This window comes from Amphimedon queenslandica, unplaced genomic scaffold (genome assembly GCF_000090795.2).
Source record: "Amphimedon queenslandica unplaced genomic scaffold, v1.1 AMPQUscaffold_13307, whole genome shotgun sequence".
NCBI lineage: Eukaryota > Metazoa > Porifera > Demospongiae > Haplosclerida > Niphatidae > Amphimedon > Amphimedon queenslandica.
In genome coordinates this window covers 77,067-93,259 of record NW_003546457.1, presented here as the reverse complement: position 1 = coordinate 93,259, position 16,193 = coordinate 77,067, and the positions used below count along the sequence as shown (strand labels likewise).

Genomic DNA, 16,193 nt, shown 5'->3' with positions numbered 1-16,193 from the left:
CAGTGTTGATAATCTCTGAAACAGAAACGAATCACAAGAGTTGATAAGTTGTTCAAAAGAGCAACACAAAGTTGTTATTGTAATCAATATATCTATAGGAATGATTCACTTAGTGTAAACAGATTTAGTATATTTAATACAACAAAGGTGGAGCCATACACAACCTAATAAATACTGCCTTGCGTTATGCTTACTTCATCCATAACAATAACTTGCTCTTCATCTTTTTCTAAATAAAAAAGAAACCAATAAACATTAATAATGTCTACATGATAATAATGTCTACATGATAATGTAGTGACAATATGGGATGCACCTCATGAACAGCAGCTATAGTTTAATTAGATCTTATAGTGTATAAAGCCAGTCAAGCTAGTCTAGAGGGTGCTTTGAGGTGGATTGGTTCCTACCTCTCTGTAAACTATATCACATACCACTGAAGCCTTTCTGTTGCCTTAGAGATTGTCTCAGGGTTAATGGAACAGTGTCAATTAATTGTAAATCCAAGTTAAGAGGTGCATGAGGTTTAAGAGCATCCCATCAATAACTTAAGATAAAAATACTAATTTTTTAGCATATAAATGCATTATTATCCTAAAAGGTTGGTAAGAGCACATGACCCGGCCAATGAAAACTCTTTCAGTACTACTAAAGGAATAGTGAGCTTACAATAACTACACAATCTTTAAGTCAGCTAAGGAAGCCAGCAGAATATGGAGTTCCCAGGCAGCTTCATTGTAAGCTGTGTACACATTGTGATGACAGTTGTGCACATAAGCCCATTCATAATATTAAGCATTAAACTAACTTTGCAAACTGGCTTTGATTGAACTCTCTTCCTCTACTCTGTAGTCCACAATAGTTTCTGCTACTTGCTCATCTGGCTTCTCCTCATCTCCAGGCAGTAATTCTTTCCTTTCATCTTCTTTTTGTTTCAGAATCTCATCATCTTTCATGTCATTACTTTGCTCTTGCTGTGTTGATTCAGGCTGGAGCTTATTGAGTGGCTCCTCATTCACATGCTTCTCTATTTCTAAAGCCAGGTGCTGCTCAAGTTTACAACGGAGGGAATTTCCACCCATTTCTATGGTAGCAAGATAAATAATGGGGAATACATATTAATGATTAAACACGTGGACATATGCACAAACACGCACACACACACACACACACACACACAAGAAAGAAAACAGCTGTTGTTGTCATTAGCAAACCATAACAATGTAAGTGTGTTAGTCCATAGATAGTCGAGTATTAATTGGCTCACCTGACAAATGCTTTCTTTCCTTGAGCTTCATTCTTTGCCTTTTCTTGTCCAAGTGTTGTCTGAAAGCTATTAATATGATGCACAGACACACACAATATAATTAGATTAATTAATTAATTAATTATCCTCCATACAACTGCAGTTAAGGCTCCCACCAGAAATGATGACATAAAATCTCAGTCTCGTGCATATACCTAATTGAATAATTCTTGCTGATTTCTGTCTAGCCTTCTCATGCTTGTAAACAAGCCATTTTCTAACGTCTACAAATATTGACAATACTTTTCAATATATATTATATGTAACTCATTTACTTCTTTGTATCACTATGGCTTTCTGTATCTCTAATTTAAGCTTTAAAAGCTGCTTTTTGCAAATCCACATTCTAAAACCTGATAAAACAATGATTCATTAATACTTGTGGCAATAAGAAAACGTTATTCTACTTGATTGTATAATAGTAGCAGCTCTCCTTTCCTTAAGGAGCTTTTGATACTTGTGTCTACAGAGATGACCTCTGAAACCTATATATAATGATGAATCCCATTACAATAGTACAGCTATGACAAAGTGACCTTTCTGTATCAGAACAACTGCTTTATGTCTCTGGTCTACGAGTCTTTTAAATGACTTTCTGACAAGAAATCCTCGAATAACTGAAAGGGATCAATTATCATAATGCATGTCGTATTTGATAGCTTTACATGACTGAAGTTTAACAATAGCTTTCTCTTTTCTTCTTTTATCTGCTTCTTTTCGAGCCAGCCAGCCTCTGGCTACCCGTTGAATCCTAGTGGCTAAACAATGATAGTTGCTGAGGAGATGGGAGAGTCGCTCAATGTGATAATATTTCAAAAACACCTTTAAAAAAGTATTAAATAATTATCAGTACATAATAATAATAATTATGAATACTTTTGTTTTTCCAATGGCCCATTTCTCTAGTCCTGCCTGCATCAATACTTGGACACAATTGATTGGCGTTGGGGTCACATATTGACTGAGTTTGTAGCTAATGATACGATACCTACACCAATTAATGAAATAATGATGGTAGCCCCACAAAGCATGCTAAGTGATTTAAACGGCATGCTTCATGAGCACTTCAGCACAGTACATGACATTTGGAGCAACTTTAAAAATTTATAAAAATTCAATTTTAATTGGAATTAGCTCAAAATTTTTACATAACATAAATACATACATGTAGTCATGTATGTATCAAGACAATATATAAGACCGGAGAATTTTCTCCTAGTTATTTTTGATAAAATTTGGCCGAAATTCCTGTACTAAAGTACAGGGTGTTTGGCCCAATTTTTGAGCAACTTTAAAAATTCATTAAAAATCTAAATTTGATCAGAATCACCTCAAAATTTCTACACAACTCTAGTACATGTATATGTATCAGGAAAAAATATAAAAATGAAGAATTCTTGTCTTGTAATTTTTGCTGCACTATATTATTACAACTCACTGACAAGAAACTGCATGAGCACTATGCCAAGTACAACGCTACATAAATTACCTTTGCAAAAAATCTTCAAAAAATATCCGGTGTGAGTAGCCCTATTAAATGCATTAGGGTTACCATGAAGGTCATGATTAAAATATTACTTCTCGTCTGATTCGAGTAGTTTCCAGTATTCCAGTGTGACGGAGCTGCTCAACAACACGCTCGGGTTGAAACTCACGTGGAGCCTTCAAATCATTTGGTCGTATGCATCTAACGAAATGAGGAGTCCCTTGCAACATCTTTGCCATTAGCTCTCGCAATGAATACTACAAAAGTTGAATATAATTATTATACAGCTCTATTTGGGAAATTAATTTATTAAGGCTTAGTTATACTAGGTAGAAATTTTTCTACAGTAAAAATTTTCTTGTTTCCAAAATGCACTATTAACACAAATTCTTGTATTTTTATTATTTACTGCACCAACATTTTTTAATACTGTGTATTACTAAGTGGGCCATATAAAAAGTGACCTCTTACATCAAATAATGTAAACATAACTTACAAAAAAGTAAGTCCCAACTGTCTGTGAATGTTTAGTTGCAACAGAGATACTTGATAAAGGAGTGTGACTACCACCACTGGGTTGGAAGTGCTGTGAATACAAAAAATACCATGCATTTTTATCAGACAAAAAAATAATGATAATATGCTAAAGGTGAATTTACATGTAATTGTTTCCTCATAAGAAGATACTTACAGTTGGTCTCCGGCGATTAAACAAAGGAGTGGCTGAGAATGGAATTTTGGATAAAGAGGAATCCGGGAGGTTTCCTGTTTTTGATAAAGTTGATGTAAACAATTGCTGGACAATGGAATTTGCTATAAAATGAACAAAATAATACACAGTTGATACCCACTTCCAGCTTACTTGATTCTTTCAGCATACTAGCCACCTCAGGTTTAAGGGTATCCCTATTCTTCTCCAAGAAGCCTTGTGTTGTGTACAATACCTATTGTATGAGATTATACACAATACCAAAGCTTCACTCAGCTATACTCACAGTTCCAGCATAATGCTCTATCATGAATGTAGGGCCATTATCTTTTGGTTTTATGTAGTGAGGTGAGTGCTTTAAATTCTGATGCAGTTTCAAAGCCAGCGATAAATCTGTAGCTCGTGGGAACTTGCATTCTTCGTCCAACAAAGCTAGGAGTCCCATGGGTCTCTGGTAAATTAAGTGATAATTCAAATTTATTTAATAATACACTTAATAGTTACGTTTAACAGCAGATCAAGGAGTGGTCTGTTATCAGTATATGCAATATGAGTTCCATCAATGCCTTCTCTATCATATTCTTCCTGTAGCGTAATAATAATAATATTATGAATGAGTGTTTGCTAATATATTCTTACCTGTTCCCAGGCAAACACATGCTGATTGAAATAAAACTGGAGCTGCTCATTGGTGATGTTAATGCACAGCTGCTCAAACGAGTTGACTCGAAAGTTCTCGAATCCAAAAATATCTAAAATCCCAATACTGAGGTTTCTGTGAAAAATAAAATAGAGTAAAAAATCAAAAATTAAAGACATTAAGTGACTTTTACTTGTCGTTGGAAGGACAAAGGGTAGGATTGATCCTATTGACCAGCCAAGAGAAAAGACGGCCATATAATGATTTGGCCATTGCATCACGAAAGTCCATAGCTGTTTCTACAGTATTGGGTCTCAATATTGTCTCTCCTGCAGGTAAAAGCCAATCATTATTATTACTGCATAAAAGATGATAATAATCACCATGTGCCATCACGCTAGAATGAGTTATGACCTTTTCCAATATGGCAGGGGAAATTCCCAGAAGTTCACAGACTAAATACATGAAATTATTATTAATATTTCTTGTGAGACGGTTCAGTCATACCATCATTTAGTGTCTGTTTATTGGTAATGCAGCTGACTTCCTCTAAATGGAATGGAGACTTTGTGTCTTCTTCAATGTGAATATCACCAATATTTAAAATGCCAGAAAGAATGCAACAGACTTGTTCAAAATCCTATTAAAAGGAGTACTATTTTAATACAATGTTGGAAATATTCGTTTAACCTTTTTTGAGAAGCCAAATAGCTCAAAAGCTGCTTCTACTTCGTTGAATTTTTCGACAAATCCTTGATTCTGTTTCCCAGTTGCTTTACCAGTACCAATCTGATGAAGATACCTATAAAAAATACCGGTAGTCATTCATGATAGTATTATTATCAATAGATACCTAGCATTGTACAATAGTATTACTAATCAATACATGTTCTGATTTCTGACAAACCTGAATTGCTGCCCATGCTTCAACTTGTATCTTTTTGATAATTTTCTTTCCCTCATTCCCGCTATTAAGTAGTAAAATATGTGAAAATTTCTTTCTTTCCTGTAAAATTGTATATGCTTCAATTTCATATTTTATAATAAAAAGTATACTTACCCAGCTTGTGATATCACACGGGACTTCTCCAGCAGGTACTCTGAGAGGCGAGCTCCAATCACCTGTCCTGTTCGAGAGAAATTAATTTCCAAATACTTTCCAAATCTTGAAGAATTATTGTTAATGACAGTTTTGGCATTTCCAAACGACTCCAGTAAAGGATTTAATGAAACTATCTTATCACCCAGGGATCTGGTTTTTGCCTAAAAAGAAAAAAAAAGATAATCAGACTATCATTATATTAATTTTTCTTCTACCTTCCCAATTTGTGTTAGTTGCTGTACAAGGATATTTGATGCTTCAGTTTTACCAGCTCCACTTTCTCCCGATATCACACAACACTAAAACAAGAGGTTTTGTAAATTACCTTAAATATAGTATTCTTGATATCATGCATGCATAATTAGCAATCAATCATGCATGCAGGTTTTAATTCCCACAGGATTTTGGCATAGTGCTCATGCAACTTTTTGTCAATGGATTGTCAAGTTAAGACCCTATACTATAGTACAGGGTATTTCGACAAAAATCACAAGAAAAAATTCTCCTTTTTTACATTTTTTCTAATACATCTATATGTTTTTATGTTGCATATCAATTTCGAGCTAATTCTGATCAAATTTGCATTTTTTATGAATTTTAAAAGTTGCTCAAAAATTGGGTCAATGACCAAAGGTCATCTTTGGTCATTGGCCAAATTTTATCAAAAATGGCTAAGAGAGAATTCTCCACTTTTGTAATTTTTTCTGATACATATACATGTCCTTATGCTGCGTATCAACTTTTAAGCTGATTATGATCAAAATTGGATTTTTGGTGAATTTTAAAAATACCATGTACTAATAGTGTTGCAGTTCTTGTCAACTCATGAAGCAGCTATTTAGCTCACTTAGTATGCTTTGAGAAAAACCTTGCATACATAGGCATAATTAGTATGCCAAGCTTTCAAGGAGCTTAAACTTTTGTTGATTTCACCATTTGTTAAAAATTGTGACAATAGTCTGCACAAGATGACAGAGCACTTTCATTCACATCCACCAAAATAATTTTAGGCAGATCCACAAAAGTTTAAAGCCGTGAAACTTTATTACTTGATCTTTGCTTTCTCTGATCATTTCTTCATAGGCAGCACCAGCAACTGCATATATGTGTGGTGACATCTGACTCTTAGAAGCTCTAGTGACTCCTTGATACTGAGCAGATATCTATCATTTCAATAACAATAATAATTAACAGTTCATCAGACCAACCTTAGGATTATAAATATCAGGTAGATTTTGAAATGGATTGATAGATACAAGAACATCACCAACATAAGTATATATAAGATCTTTGCAATAGCGCTTCATCAATTGGCCAACTATCACTTCCTGTATAATAATGTAATGAAATGAAATTAACTTTTGCTTGAGGCACTATACTACAGCAGAATATGACTTTGATAGAACATAGTATTATAATCTCATTAGAACTAAGAGGGTTTCCCACAAAGCATGCTAAGTGAGCTAAACAGCATGAGCTTCATGAGCTGACAGCACTATAATACAGTACATGGCATTTGGAGTAGCTTTTAAAATTATAAAAAATCCAAATTTAATTGGAATCCCCTCAAAATTGACACACGAGATAAGGACATGTATTTGTATCAGAAAAAATAATAAAAATGGAGAATTTTCTGGAAGCCATTTTTGATGAAATTTTGGCAAAGACAAAAGGCTATTGGCCTAATTTTTGAGCCACTTTAAAAATTCATAAAATTCCAAATTTGATCGGAATCACCTCAAAGTTGATACACAGCATAATAACATATATATGTACCAGAAAAAATGTAGGATTTTTGAAATTTTTGTCAAAATACCCTGCACCAGATTTTGGAGCAACTTTGACAAGAAGCTCCATGAGAACTATGCCGAAATCCTGTGGGAAACCCTGTCTAAAAACCAAGTTAAAATGTGCTCATCTGCCATATTCTATGTAGAAAGTTTGAGCTGATTTCAAGTAGTGATCATCACTACTTGAAATCAGCTCAAACTTCCTACATAGAATATGGCTATTAATATGCCGTAAAAATTAATGTTAGTTAGTGAATGTAATTGCTGAATAATGTCAGCATTTCAAGTCCACGCTATCTTACCTCATCAATGTATTCAAGTGTTGCTAAATCACTAACTAATTCCACAGTTCTTAAACCGAGCAATTTCCTCCTATTATTAGTATAATCCATTATTAATGTTTACTAGTGTCTTACTGGGCAGTGTCTAATCCAGTTGATACCTTTGATGAAGGTGATGAACTATCAGAAATATGACCTTCAGAAACGTCACCAGGTGATATGTAAGTATCAATAATGGCCATTAATTTCCTTCGGATCTATAAGAAACAAGATTAAAGACTTCATCAAAACACGAAGAAGAAACTGACCATTCTACAGTCTTTAGGTACAGATACAATCAGCTCATGCATTGTTAGCTGTCCTGAGGTTGGCCTACGTTCAAAGTCCTTTACCAAGCACCTTAATTTATAACTGCAATGAAACACATTGCTACTTTATATATAATTACTTGGCTATGAACTGATTCAGATATATTGACCATTTGGTAGGATTCTGAAGCTTGGGAGGTGGGTTCCTATGCAATTGCATGAACACATTATGCAAAGGAAGACATTGGTTTACTTTGGTATCTTATAAAGAGCTCTAATAGGATTCTCTCCAAACAGTGGAGGCACACCATCAACCATTTCAATGGCAGTGATACCAAGCGACCACACGTCTGCTCTGACATCATAGTCATAGTCCAGTTGATGTTCACATGCAATCACTTCAGGTGCCATCCAATATGGCGTACCGATTGCAGTCCTTCGGCGACCATAAGCATGAGACACAGCAGCTGCAATACCTGTAGAAAATATTACAAATAAATAATATAAAAATGATTTATTACCAAAGTCAATGAGACGTATCCTTCCATCGTATGTCATTAGTACATTCTGTCCCTTGATATCACGATGCATGATGTTGTTATTGTGGAGATAGACAAGCCCAGCTAGTACTTCATGGAGTATGTATGCAATGATGTCCTCAGACAGTGTGTCACCTTTATCCTTAATCTTCTTAACTAAGTCAGTAACTGAGCCCCCTGCACAATGCTGCAATATAATATTATTTATAGATACTATTATAGCTCCCATAGTGCTATCCTTACTTCCATTACAATCCAAAGCTGTTCTGTGCTGTTTTCTTGTCTCTTCAGGTAAAGCCCATAGCAGTCCACAATGTTCTCGTGCGAGGAATATTTCTGGAACACATTAATCTCGGCCTGTATGTCTTCTTCCTTTTCCAAGACAGCATCCATAATTTTGACTGCTCCAATTTTGCCAGTCTTTCTATTTCTACCTTTGAATACAACACCATAATTCCCTTCACCTACATAATGTTATAAGCAAAAATGGAGCATTTTTCTGGAAAAAGAGCAGTTAGAACTCTTACCAATCTTTTCTACCAGCTCCCAAGTGTTGTCTGGGCTAGGATAACCTTGCAAAAAGGAGAGACTGTCTTGATAGTACATTTTTTTAAAGCAGGCGTGTCTCGCTGATAAAGGGTGGGGCTCGCGAATATTCATTGCATTTGGAGAGCTGGAGTGAGAGAGAGAAAGATGGAGGCACATCACAACGAGACACTGAGAAAGCAAAAAACGATCGAGAAGAAGCGAGAGAAAAAAGAAAAGCCAGCTCCTAACAGCTTTGAACAGGTAAGCTAAGTTCTATGAATCATTATAACAATCCATTTATTTAATATGCACAGAATCCTGGAGCTGGGATTCTCCTTGGCTGCACTACACTGTACATGGACAGCTATCACAGGGCAAGATGCACTACAGCCAAATTAAACAATCGCTACAGAGTAAGTCTTAGACAATTATACAATGATAGGATCATCATCCTTACTCTCTCTAGACACACAACTATTTCCAACAATATTGAAGAGAATTTGAAAAAATAAAATTAGATACATAGCACAAAAAATATCACATTATTTTATTTATTTCATTGTCTAATAAAGCTGTCGTCGAGATTGGAATGTGTAAAGATTGAGGAATAATAATAATAATTTGAGAGAGAAAGAGAGAAAGGCAAGTAGTTGAGATTGGAGCAAAAGAGAGCTAAAAAGTCCCACTAAGTACGAAACAATAACTGCTCAATAAATGTAAAGAAAGACTCTGAATTCTCGTGAGGGAATTCGGGCTGTACATTGGCAAGAGAGGTCTATCAAAGGTGTTAAATGACAAGGTGTTAAGAAGCCTGTATTTAACATACTTTCAATTTATGGGCAAAAGGAACGCCTTCTTTCCATTGGGCCTTGAAATTAATGGAGTCTTGTCTGTGCCTGTAAAAAGTCGAAATCCTGTTCTGCAAAGGAATCAACTAAACATGAAAAATGAGAATACTTACCATTTCATCAGCGACTGACTGTGTTAGATACTGCTCCCAAGCTGTGGTATAACTAACAGACAATGGTGAGGCCTATTCATTAAGACATTGTTATTGATGGGTATGATTATTGGAAATAAACTGACGTGCATCTTGTCTCTTCTCTTAACCCAAAACATGGAAATGTTTGATTGTATTTCTGCCCTCCTGTTAGCCAAATTGGGACCTTAAAAGAAATGGATATACATAAAGAGACAGAAGGGGAGAGAGGAAGAGAGAAAAGAAATAGTATAAGTTACTATAAGCGAGAGTAGATTGCTATACTATAATAGTCTACATCAATGACTTTACTCAACATTCTTCTACCATTTAGCTTTAAAGAAATTCATTTGAATTGTGATCCTTCAATAGCATTCATGGTAAACAAAACTGATGCTGGGAACTGCATAAACCCATGCAAGCTTACACAATCAATGGTATTGTGGCTCAGTAGATGATTGCTTCGTGAATTTAAAAAATTAATTATGCACATTCATAATAATTAACGTACACCAGACCATTGGTTATCTAATAATCGTTTTGTTTACACATACAGCTGGCCGGGTTAAGTTCACGGGCTTTAAATTCCATAAATTCTCCTCTTTTGCTAAAATTAAAACATTAATCTGCAAAACTTTAAGCTCACAACAGCAACCAGCTTCAAGAGCTATAACAGCATTTATACTGACAATTGGTGTCTAAATATAACAGTTGTGCAAGGTTTTATTTCCTTGAATTGTCCATTATCAAAAATAAAAATTGTGAAAGGCTCAAATTTATGCAAATACACAATGTATCATATTTTGCATTTTAAAACACCATCAGTGTGAAACTATGAGTATACATGTACTATACTGCAATCGATCTATAATGTACATGTACATGTACTTGAGAAAGATGGTAAGAAATACATGATGTAGATACACAAGAGAATTAAGATATACATGTACATGTACAGTATAATCTGGTATTGTGGACACTCTTTTAAAATAAGGACACCTCTATAATCAGGACAGGTAGTACCAGTCCCAATACAATATAAATGTGTATGTATTAATGAACTTCCGAAATAAAGACACCTCTATAATAAGGACAGTTTTATTGGGTCCCAACTCCCAAGGTGTCTGGAATAAACAGGTTTGACTGTATTACGTTATAGAAAGTCTCCATGAAGTGTGTGTGTGTTCATGTCTTACCAATAATAAACCCAACACATGGTTCTTCTCCTTCACTAGTTGACACAGTCTCTTGATACAGAAGCTGTTGAGTGACATCATTCACAGAAGGCGTAGCTTCACTGCTGGGATGACTATGATACCAACCAACAACACGTAAGCCATCAGAGACCATCTTCTCTTTGATCTAAGAAAAAAGCACAACCATAAAAGACCACTACAGAGACTAATAGTATCCTCACAGCGGCCTCAGTCCGAGCATTGACATCACTGCTGTCACTAGGATTATGACATACAGGAAATGCTTGAACAACCTGAATAGCTATAACCTCACAATAACAAAACCAAGGAGGACTATAATCCTTACCTTTCTGAACAGGGTCATACAATCCACCAAGATATCCAAGTACTTCAGACCAGCACAGATGACTATGATAGTCCTACATGTAATTATAATAATCCATCAACACGTTAATTATAATAAATATACACATGTACGTACATGTACATGGATTAATTCACGCCTATAAACAGTACGTACCATTAGCAATAAGACATTAGAGGACACTACCACTTGGAACGGTTGCACTTCACCAAGTGTCTTAAACGAGGCACACTGTACTAATTCACTGGTTCTATGGTTGGATGATATCATCACCTCAGAATTAGTGAATACTTTCTCACTCTGACAAAGCAGCCTGCTGGTGCTGAGCCTCCTGGACTGCCACTCCAACATGATCACCTAGCAACCCACTGCTAGTGCCACCTGCTAGGACACCAATGGTATCTGTAATATAAAAATAGCATAATCTAAGTGTTCCAGCACAATTGAATCAGTCATCAAAGAAGAAACGAAGCACAATGACAACTGGCTTGTAAAATGTGCATCACACCCCCATATGCCTGCGCTATCCAATAAATAAATTAATAATAGACCAGGCAGCCAATGAGACAACAGCCATTGTATTATATTACCACCCAAACTTGTAAAACTAGAGCACAATACTGCCTATAATGGTTCTTGGCATAGTGAAAGGCTGAGAGGGGTAACATAACAAATGCTAGCTGCTATACTTGTAAAATGAACAAAACCTTTGTGTTATGTGACCACAACAACTATCAGAGACTACAGGGTATTACCATGTAGGAAAAACTTCCTTATAGCAAAACTAAAAAGGAAGTTATATTGGCCAGTGCTTATACACACAAAGCTACAAAGAATAGAAAAAACTTTATGTACCTCTTGTTATGGCTGGAGGAGGCTCAGCTAAAGTATTTGAGTCAGGTGGTACTTTCCTATAAGTAGACAAACACACACACACACACACACACAAGGAGAGAGAGAGAGAGAGAGTTAGGTCATAGAGTCACAAACCAAAGAAGCCAGTGAAGAGAATTAGAATGAGACTTAAAGGAGGGATTGAGGACAGACTCAAAGGAAAGAGGAGGCAACTGACCCTTTTGTTACTTACTTTCGCCTTCCTTTCCTTATACCAAATGACCTAGAACTGTCAGAAGGTACCTCATCCTGTGACAACAGAGACCATTTAATAATCAATTATAAATAATAGACACAATAAATGTGTGTACATACACATATATGTACATGTATAAATCTAATGAATGTCCATTTTAGTGAATGGGCACATAAAATTAAAAATAAAGAGGGTAAATCAATGTAGTACTAACTTGATCAGAGCATAGCTTGTGTTTCTTTAAGTACAAGTTCTTGTATTGACTCAACTTTATTCCTCTATACCGTATCTAAAATATAAGACAGTGGTCAAACAAAGTAGAGATACATTAAGTGCCCTAGCAACGGCCAGACCAAATGAAAACAAGTGCATTTCTCGGATTCCCAAGCCACCATGCAACAAAGAAATAAGAAAGTAGTAGTGTCACTCAATACTGCTAATAACCCCTACCACCACATACATATGCACTATTCACACAAATATACACAGATGTTAGTCGGACAGTGAATACATCCTAAATAGCCAGGTGTTCCAACCCCATCGTTCCCACATCAATGGCATCTCAAAAACATTCATGCTTTCCTATTGCCATAGTGACGGTGATATAGTGATCCTTACGTGTCCCCATCCAATGGCTGTCTTCTGATCAGGATTAATTTCGTTCTTACAGTAAGAGGCCCAAGCATATGGTGATGCATATATCTGACCATTTCCACGAATTGTGCCCTCTGGAAGTAGATCTGCAGTGTAGCGTTTACCCTAAAAACCAAATACAGGCTTTATAAGGCAAAGGCAACATACTAGGTAATCAAAAGTGAGGACTTCATCACCAGGCTCCAAGATATTATCAGTTATCAAAGAGAACATGGATATACTTCGACCAGCGACAGCCATTTTGATTTTACGCCTATGCCCGTTTTCTTGCGTTTATTTCCGTAATTTTTCAAGGAACATCCTTTTGCACACGTTAGCTTGCGGGTTGTAGATTTGTACTACAGGGAATGAGAGAAGCATTCTGCCAGTTTATCTCAAGCAGAGCAATATTCTCCTATAGTTGTCTCATCTTTAGTATAAACTGCAATCTCAAGCTACCATTTGTGGACCGTTATGCCGCAGGTCTGCAAAAGCGAAGCTAAGAGCACTACCGTCCTGTGCCTACTTCTCTTATTGCCTTTCATATTAGGTAAGATTAAAAATTATTTTATTTTCCTGCAAAAGTCAGTGTAGTCTCTTTTTAATCCACACAGTTACTGAATGCTGTTCTGGAGGATATCAATTTATTGGTCTCTCTACAAAAGAAATTGATCATTGTGACCCATTCACCACCAATGGAGTAAGACTCCTCTGTGAAATCAAAGCAATTGCTGCTACTGCAGGACATGTACATGATATTCAGTGGTACTTTAACTCAGTGAAACTTGCTAATGGAACAAGCAAGTACTTAATTATTAACACTTATCATAACAGAGTTTTCGAATCAGTCCTGCACCTCAGTAACTTAATTGAAGGAACTGACATTGGCACATATATGTGCCAAGTAATTGTAGAACCAAATAACATGCTGCTGCCACAGCCATCATTCAGTATCCCTCCAGTAGTTGATTATCAACGCTCTTCCACGTGTGGACCAAAGGCCGACAAAGCACAAAAGCGTAGTAGTTGTGCATCATTAAATCCTTCAGTCTCCATACAAGCTACCAGTACTACATTATCAATGTCATTGCAAACCACAGGAACAAAATCAACTGACAGTCAATCATCTATAATAACATCCACTTTTATTGAATCTGTTATTTCTGCAAGTACTACAATTGGTAATACTGCCTTGCCTCCAATTGCTACAAATTCTGTTAATAACATTGCTAGTACCACTACAAGCAAAACCCTAACTGTGAGCTTTTCGCCTACAAGCAACACTGCAGTTAATATTGCTAGCAGTGCAAGTACCACAAGTAGCAACTCTTTAACTGGTAATACTGTCATCCATTCTAGTATTGTAGCTAGCAATACTCTATCCAGTAATGGCAATACTGCCATGCATTCTCATACTAGCAGTCCCATTGTCAGTCCTAGTACTGTCAGTTTTAGTACTGCCAGTCTTAGTACTATTTCTGTTGGCAACACTGATCAATACCCAGTTGCTGTTTGGATGTACATTATTGTAACTATACTCTCAACTTCTATCTTGATATTTGTTCTTGTTACTCTTGTCCTGGTAGCCATGTTCTGCCGTCGCTCACCTTCGTCCCCAACTATAGGTAACTTAATGTTTAATTTTGATAATCGTAACATAATTATCATCTGTTTATAGAAGATGTTGTCTTAAGACCCAGATCACGTAACCCAGCATCAGACCCACTTCCACCTAACCCATCAGACCCACTTCCACCTATAAGGTACACCAGTTTATGTATTCATTGTACTAAAAATTCTTTAGACTTTTGCACTTGTTTATTGTTGGTCAATAGAATATTGTCTATCAATTAGTTTTGTTATTAGTTCTCATGACTGAGGGTTAAGAAGGAGGAGAGTGAGGGTAGACTCCCTGTTGGGGTGGTTATTTTAGCCACCACACTAAATTATTCTCACTCTTATTGTTTTAGGCAGAGCATGATTCTAACATCATCTGAGACTACGAAGAGTTCTGATCTCAGCTTCCCTCTGACAACTATTCATTGCAGCCCTCTGCAGAATCAGCTCATGTCAAATCAATCATTGGGAGGTGTGGCATTTAATTTACAAGGCCCTTCGCATTCCTCCTTTACTGTGTATGCCGAAGTAGAATCATTAAAGTCAAATGATGTCGAAGAAACTACTACTGCTACAACAGTTTCAGGTTTTCCTAATGCCTCGGGAACTTCTTCTTCAAGTCATGCTTATACATTACCAAATGACACCCTGGGCCACAGTGATGATAATACAACCTCAACTGGTTGCTGGTCACCAGTTGTTATCAGGGAGGAGAGGCAGAAACAAAGTGATAGCACTCAAAATGGGCCGTCGTCACTTTTAATGTGTACACAACTTCAGATTTCTTCCAATTCAAGTGATAATATCTCCCTATCTGACGAAGATCGTACCAGTGGTTCTCAAGATTATTACAATGGAAACTTAATCGTGTGTCATCAATCAGGCCCTTCAAGTGCCCAAATTAGACAAACATGCTCGTTAACTGAACAATCTTTCTCACTGGGTGGATCTGCAACCTGTCACAACAGAATTGTGCCCGCAGTAGTAGGTGAACTTCATGTAGATGTAGACTATGCTCATCCTTCAGATTTTGTTCTACCAGCAAATGAAAGGATTGATGAAGGAAGAGCAAGGAAGCCCACGAACTCCAGTACCGAGTCATTGACCACTTCCCTCCAGATCCTTTTTAGTGAGAATGAGAGAGATGGTAGAGACAGTGCGACTGATGATGACAACTTACGTTCGTCTTCGTCTAGCTCAGGCTGTACGGACTTATCAAAGTATAGCGGTGACTATGAGCGAGATCCCAACTACATGAGAGCACTGCTAGTTAGGAGAGGAGTTGAAGAAGAAGTACCACATCAGAGGTCTGCTTTATCACCTACACAAGAAAGACAGGAGAATCTAGACAGTGGAATGGATGGACTGTTTTATTTGCCTTCACTGCCGGACGATGTGGAGAAACAATCGTTGACGTATTCGTCCTCCTCTTCCGATACTTATAAATCGCTGGAGAGCCTAACACGAAACCCTTCCCCAGTGTACATGAAACCATTTCTAAGAGAAACACAAGAAAATGGCTTTACGTCATTAACTGTTTGATAATGCATGCATCTACTGTACATTATATAATGCATTTATGATTTATTTTTTTATTATTCATAGCAATAATTGCAATAATTAAT

General features: G+C 36.4%; 3 protein-coding genes and 1 long non-coding RNA gene across 5 annotated transcripts; 2 read left to right on the top strand and 2 right to left on the bottom strand.

Moving 5' to 3' along the window:
• Window positions 1-21: 21 nt before the first annotated feature.
• On the bottom strand, window positions 22-8,878 carry LOC100641811 (myosin-IIIb). Its single transcript, XM_019998728.1, has 34 exons — window positions 8,689-8,878; window positions 8,405-8,625; window positions 8,144-8,348; window positions 7,876-8,098; window positions 7,763-7,828; window positions 7,623-7,713; window positions 7,450-7,571; window positions 7,336-7,405; window positions 6,452-6,571; window positions 6,293-6,406; window positions 5,459-5,542; window positions 5,202-5,404; window positions 5,049-5,147; window positions 4,832-4,943; window positions 4,649-4,781; window positions 4,525-4,596; window positions 4,335-4,470; window positions 4,141-4,276; window positions 4,006-4,086; window positions 3,788-3,952; window positions 3,655-3,736; window positions 3,484-3,605; window positions 3,289-3,378; window positions 2,885-3,049; window positions 2,796-2,836; window positions 2,183-2,294; window positions 1,972-2,128; window positions 1,843-1,923; window positions 1,714-1,791; window positions 1,582-1,659; window positions 1,462-1,530; window positions 1,268-1,333; window positions 809-1,084; window positions 22-229 (listed from the first exon to the last, which is right to left on the bottom strand). Exons 1-34 carry the CDS (start codon window positions 8,864-8,866, stop codon window positions 165-167), a joined length of 4,113 nt encoding a protein of 1,370 aa, XP_019854287.1. The 5' UTR covers window positions 8,867-8,878; the 3' UTR covers window positions 22-164.
• LOC100640293 (uncharacterized) lies at window positions 8,806-9,283 on the top strand. Its single transcript, XR_898167.2, has 3 exons — window positions 8,806-8,950; window positions 9,004-9,102; window positions 9,156-9,283. It is a non-coding gene; the product is annotated as an uncharacterized LOC100640293 (long non-coding RNA).
• LOC100641685 (MPN domain-containing protein-like) lies at window positions 9,167-13,230 on the bottom strand. Its single transcript, XM_019998732.1, has 14 exons — window positions 13,120-13,230; window positions 12,937-13,077; window positions 12,533-12,607; window positions 12,316-12,371; window positions 12,084-12,139; window positions 11,528-11,630; window positions 11,385-11,478; window positions 11,211-11,283; window positions 11,086-11,165; window positions 10,865-11,030; window positions 9,776-9,855; window positions 9,651-9,722; window positions 9,516-9,608; window positions 9,167-9,464 (listed from the first exon to the last, which is right to left on the bottom strand). Exons 1-14 carry the CDS (start codon window positions 13,210-13,212, stop codon window positions 9,375-9,377), a joined length of 1,272 nt encoding a protein of 423 aa, XP_019854291.1. The 5' UTR covers window positions 13,213-13,230; the 3' UTR covers window positions 9,167-9,374.
• A 48-nt stretch (window positions 13,231-13,278) lies between these two features.
• Window positions 13,279-16,185, top strand: LOC100641558 (serine-rich adhesin for platelets-like). 2 transcript variants are annotated; one of them, XM_019998731.1, is made up of 4 exons: window positions 13,279-13,501; window positions 13,566-14,576; window positions 14,633-14,714; window positions 14,922-16,185. In XM_019998731.1, the coding sequence occupies exons 1-4, from the start codon at window positions 13,426-13,428 to the stop codon at window positions 16,108-16,110; spliced, it is 2,358 nt and encodes a 785-aa protein (XP_019854290.1). In that variant the 5' UTR covers window positions 13,279-13,425; the 3' UTR covers window positions 16,111-16,185. The 2 variants fall into 2 exon arrangements, with proteins under 2 accessions (XP_019854290.1, XP_003388014.1); XM_003387966.2 differs by having other exon boundaries at window positions 14,630-14,714.
• The last annotated feature ends 8 nt before the right edge of the window (window positions 16,186-16,193 follow it).